The sequence below is a fragment of the Triticum aestivum genome, chromosome 6D (genome assembly GCF_018294505.1).
Source record: "Triticum aestivum cultivar Chinese Spring chromosome 6D, IWGSC CS RefSeq v2.1, whole genome shotgun sequence".
Lineage (NCBI taxonomy): Eukaryota > Viridiplantae > Streptophyta > Magnoliopsida > Poales > Poaceae > Triticum > Triticum aestivum.
Window position 1 is genome coordinate 422,041,873 of NC_057811.1, and position 4,567 is coordinate 422,046,439.

Genomic DNA, 4,567 nt, shown 5'->3' on the forward strand with positions numbered 1-4,567 from the left:
AGTTGAGGACGACATCGTCAGGCCTTTGCCGAGAACCAAGGGAGAACTCGGCAAACACTTTCCTAGTTGCCGAGCACCAACTCTCGACTTACCTGGCACCAGCACCTCCTCAGGAGCTGCCACGTGTCACCTTTTGCCGAAGTTGCCACCAAGATCTCGGCTTATAGACACCAGCAACTCCTCATGTGCTCCCTTTTGCTGAGCTCCTTCCCCGGGTTCTCGGCAAAGACTCAAGCGAGCTGTCAGCGCATGCCACGTGTATTTTTTACCGAGAGCGACACTCAGAAAAGACCTCTTTGCCGAGTTCACCTCTCATAAAATGACATTGTTAGCCTGGTTTCTAATTGTTTTTTATATAACCCTGCACCAAAAATAGATATAACAGTAATATCTACTAAAATTCACATTATGAAGCTTGTATACTCTATAAGGATCACATACATAATGACAAAACTCACAAAAGCATCATATATGGTCTACACAAGCTTCATACGGAGTCACAAAATAGTTACTTAGCACTAGCGCCTGCTCACTAAACAATAAGGTAGCCAATGCATGTTACTTACGAGCACATGATAAAAGCAACACCATAATTCGGATGAACAGGAAAAGAATTGTCAAGTTCTTGAATCCACTTAGACCCGATAAGCTGGCCTGCACCATTGCTTAATTCATGATTACTCTCCTCATTGAGCGCATACTTGGAATAATGATTCTTTGCCTCCTCCCTACTGTTGAACGAATCTAAGGAGCTGACTTTGTAACGAATCACTTGTTCATTGCATGTGGCTATGAAACATAGACTCCTGAACACCTACCTCTGTACACCACATACCACTTCATCTACAAAGAAAAATATATTTCAAGAATTGCAAGTGAAAAATAATACATATGACAGTCACGTAAGCATTCATCACTCATATACCTAGAAGCATCACAAGTGCTAATCCGAGTCGACAACTACATCACTAAATTAAGGTCGAACTATCTAGTTAGACTACTCTGAGTTGTAGTCCGTGAAGCTAGTGATCGTGGAGTCGGAGCAAGTGGACCCCCACAGTAGAAGAGCAAGCATTGCCGGGAATGGCGGTCGGCGGACCATGGAATTTTATTATTAGTTATAGTCCTCACAAAAAAAAGTGTTTCTAAAAACCATGGATTTTTTTTTGTAATTTTGCCATGGCATTTTTTACTACATGGCATTTTTATTATTTAGAGAACTTCATTTTTATTATTAAGAGCATAGCAATTTTTAAGAGCTTGGCATTTATTTTATCTATATAAGGATGGTAAACTTATTTTAAATGGCTTAATTTGTGAGTCATGGTAATTTCTTTTTTGTGTGGTTATTTATTTTGACAAAGAAAATACATAGTAATGCAAAAATTTATCATCCAATTTTATTATTTAAGACATGGACTTATTATTATTATTAGAGCATGTCATTTTCACTATTAAGAGCATGGCATTTCCCTTAAAAAGAAGAGCATGACATTTTTAATATTAATACCATAGCATTTTTAATATTAATAGCATGACATTTCTATTATTAATAGCATGACATTTCTATTATTCGGGGGAACAAGTCGTTTGATGTGGGAGGCCTCCCTGGGAACAATTACCATATATTGGCATCCTAGAAAAAAAAGACAATAAAATTACGTCCTATATCTCTTACTTAAAAAGATTGAAACGTTCTATCATCCGCTCATCCAATCTTATGTACGCCCCCTCCTTTTTCTTAAAAATTTTCTTCCCATATCTGATTTTTTTTTCATCAGGTTTCTCTCAAAATCACGTTAACTATCCCATCCCTTATTGACTTACGAAAAATAATACTAAGTTTTCTTTAATAAGACAATAAATGCTTATCAAACAAGAGTTTACCAAATAAAATCCCCTTTTTTTATACAATCACACCAATACTAGAATATTTATTCCCCCGCCGCAACACACATGCAATTATCTAGTATCTTCAAAGGATGTTGTACGACATAAATATAACATTTATCTACAGTGATAAATTTTTAAGTCTAAACGCAACTAAAAATAGCAAAATTATATATGAGAACATTAATAGGCCAATACACAATCTGATTCTGATTTGTAACTATTCATAATGTGGTATGTTTATTTTTTGTCTTTGAGCAGTGGGTTGATGAAGCACCAGAAGTGGAAGCAAAGGGCAAATGTGGTTGAAAGATGATGACAAGATCACAAAGTTTTTCCATATGTGCGGGGCTGATAAAGCACATGAAGTGGAAGCAAAGGGCACACTCCGGTAACATCTAATGCGTCACCTCTACTCATGACATGATTTGTTCTTTTTAATCTGATTCTATTTTACTCCCTCCGTTCCTAAATATAAGTTTTTTTAGATATTCCAATGCGGATTATATATGGAGCAAAATGAGTGAATCTACACTCTAAAATGTGTCTATATACATCCGTATGTAGTTTTTTTTAGATCTCTAAAAAGACTTATATTTAGGAACGGAGGAAGTAGTTAGTAAGGGCATCTACAAAGGTGCCATCTTATCGCTGCCACTTAGAATAGATATTGAGGTGGAGAAAAAGGAAACCAAAAAAATAAGCGTCGCCTTCTCTTAGTTAGGAGATTATCTGTTAGCAACAAATTGCTAGAGAAACGAAACACCATAATCTTTTGTCATTTTTAAATTACGTGCCAGGATTAATATAAGACTGTCTTATCAACCATTGTACATGACCTAACTATATCTAATATGTTTTTCTAATCTTTCTTGCCCCTACATTGCAAACATCACTAATTAGTTAAGTTGCTCCAATTAAACAGAGCACTCACCCGAAAACACACATTCTTGGCTTGACAAAAGATGCATTCGACAAAGCGATTGCAAGCAGAGACGTCATTTTTTAGTTGACACGGGCAAATGTCCTTCACCCACGATAACACATATCCCGGGCAGAGTTCAGGCGAAGGTAACACACTAGGCTTGAAGCTGAAAGTTATGCTAAACGAGTCTGGGACCCTGCATAGTCCTACCACGGGAATTCAAGAACTCTGCGCACTTGGCGTCCCTATCGGCATCGAAATAGATGCAATCCTCCTCACATACTTCTACAGAAGAATCAATTATAAACTTGCCATCACTGATAGAATCTTCAGTCGTCGTGCTACTGCTGTCACCGCAAGCCATGCGCTCAAAGTCGGGTCACGCCCAATATACTTCTCTAGATCAGGATGTACAATCTTTGCACCTTCTTTCTCACAGTAATAACAACGGCCTTTTCCCACAAAAAGAAGAAAAGCAATCATTAGTTCAAGCAATAAGAAAATATCTCTGTGGAGAAAAGATTATCATCATTTCATAGCCTACACTAAGATAAGAAGAGGTAAATCCCTAACAACACCATATAGCTAAAGTGCAGACAACCACATGTACACAAAAACACTGGTCAGTGGCATGTATAAAATGTGCTCAAGCCTAACAATTCGGAGCATGCTTAGAATGTTTCTTGCAAAGATGAAGCTCTAAAAGACTAATTTATTCATATGTTGTTCTCAGACTAATTTATTCATATGTTGTTCTCAGATTAATTTAATCTAAAATACTACTGATCTAATATGTTGTTCTCAGATACCATCAGTTATCTGTGCCATGTTACATGTGATGATAAATTCAAGTACAGTGGCAAATTGGATGAGTTTGGTATAGGTGATGACTTCTACGGACTTGACTGAAGCACTGCCAGGGGTGTTTGGACCCCTGGTGGTATTAATGCCAGAATGTTATTACTTATTAGATCAGTAGTATTTTTATGGTGAGGGATCTGTTCTCACAATATTGCTGTGACAACCATTTGCATAGCTGTGCATAAAGACTTAACAAAAGTTCTAGCCAGGTCCGATGCCTTATTATATCCCTTTTTTCCTTCTTTTTTTGATCATAAAAAGGGCCTCCCCCTCCAATTTTCATTAAAGAAAACCATATCGCCACCTTCCTTGAGGTCATATTTTAGTAAAAGGTCACATTTGGTTAACAGAAGACATTGCCAAAAAGATTAAAGGAACATATGTAACAAGCTGACAGCATATATTTTGATGAACATGTGGCGTAGATTATTCAAATGGAGAGAAACCATATATACCAGGATGTCCCGTGACCGGCCAACATGACGGTTCATCGACGGCATCTTCATCATTGGAGCACTCAGCAAAGAACAGTATAGGAACCGTGTCAGAAGAATGCAAATCTCTCGGCCTTGCCAAAAAGTTGATGTGAGAATGCTGAGTTTTCTTTGGGCGCCAAGAAAGCAAGGGGCCATAATGGAGGCCCCAAACAAAAGCTTTGCCTACGTTTGAGTTCAAGCCACAGATAACATGAAGCTCATATTCAGGTCCCTATATATGCATATCATGGTGAAGAATCAGACAGGTTACTTTACTATTCATATTTGCAATACTGAAGAACTGAAAGAAGCACCAAATAAACATACCCCAGTTCGCTGTGTGTATCTCTTCAGCATGGCACCGACCTTCGTACAGACAAAACGTTCCTCTTCGTGGAAATCTCTCAGAATGCAC

General features: G+C 37.8%; 1 protein-coding gene across 1 annotated transcript in view; it reads right to left on the reverse strand.

Annotated features, from left to right (window-relative positions):
- Nucleotides 1–2,982: 2,982 nt before the first annotated feature.
- Nucleotides 2,983–4,567, reverse strand: part of LOC123145528 (uncharacterized) — a gene marked incomplete at its 5' end in the record, with an annotated part of 3,275 nt that continues 1,690 nt past the window's right edge. Inside the window, 3 exon segments of the mRNA XM_044564958.1 lie at nt 2,983–3,267; nt 4,132–4,384; nt 4,480–4,567. Coding sequence (XP_044420893.1) covers nt 3,116–3,267; nt 4,132–4,384; nt 4,480–4,567 — 493 coding nt within the window.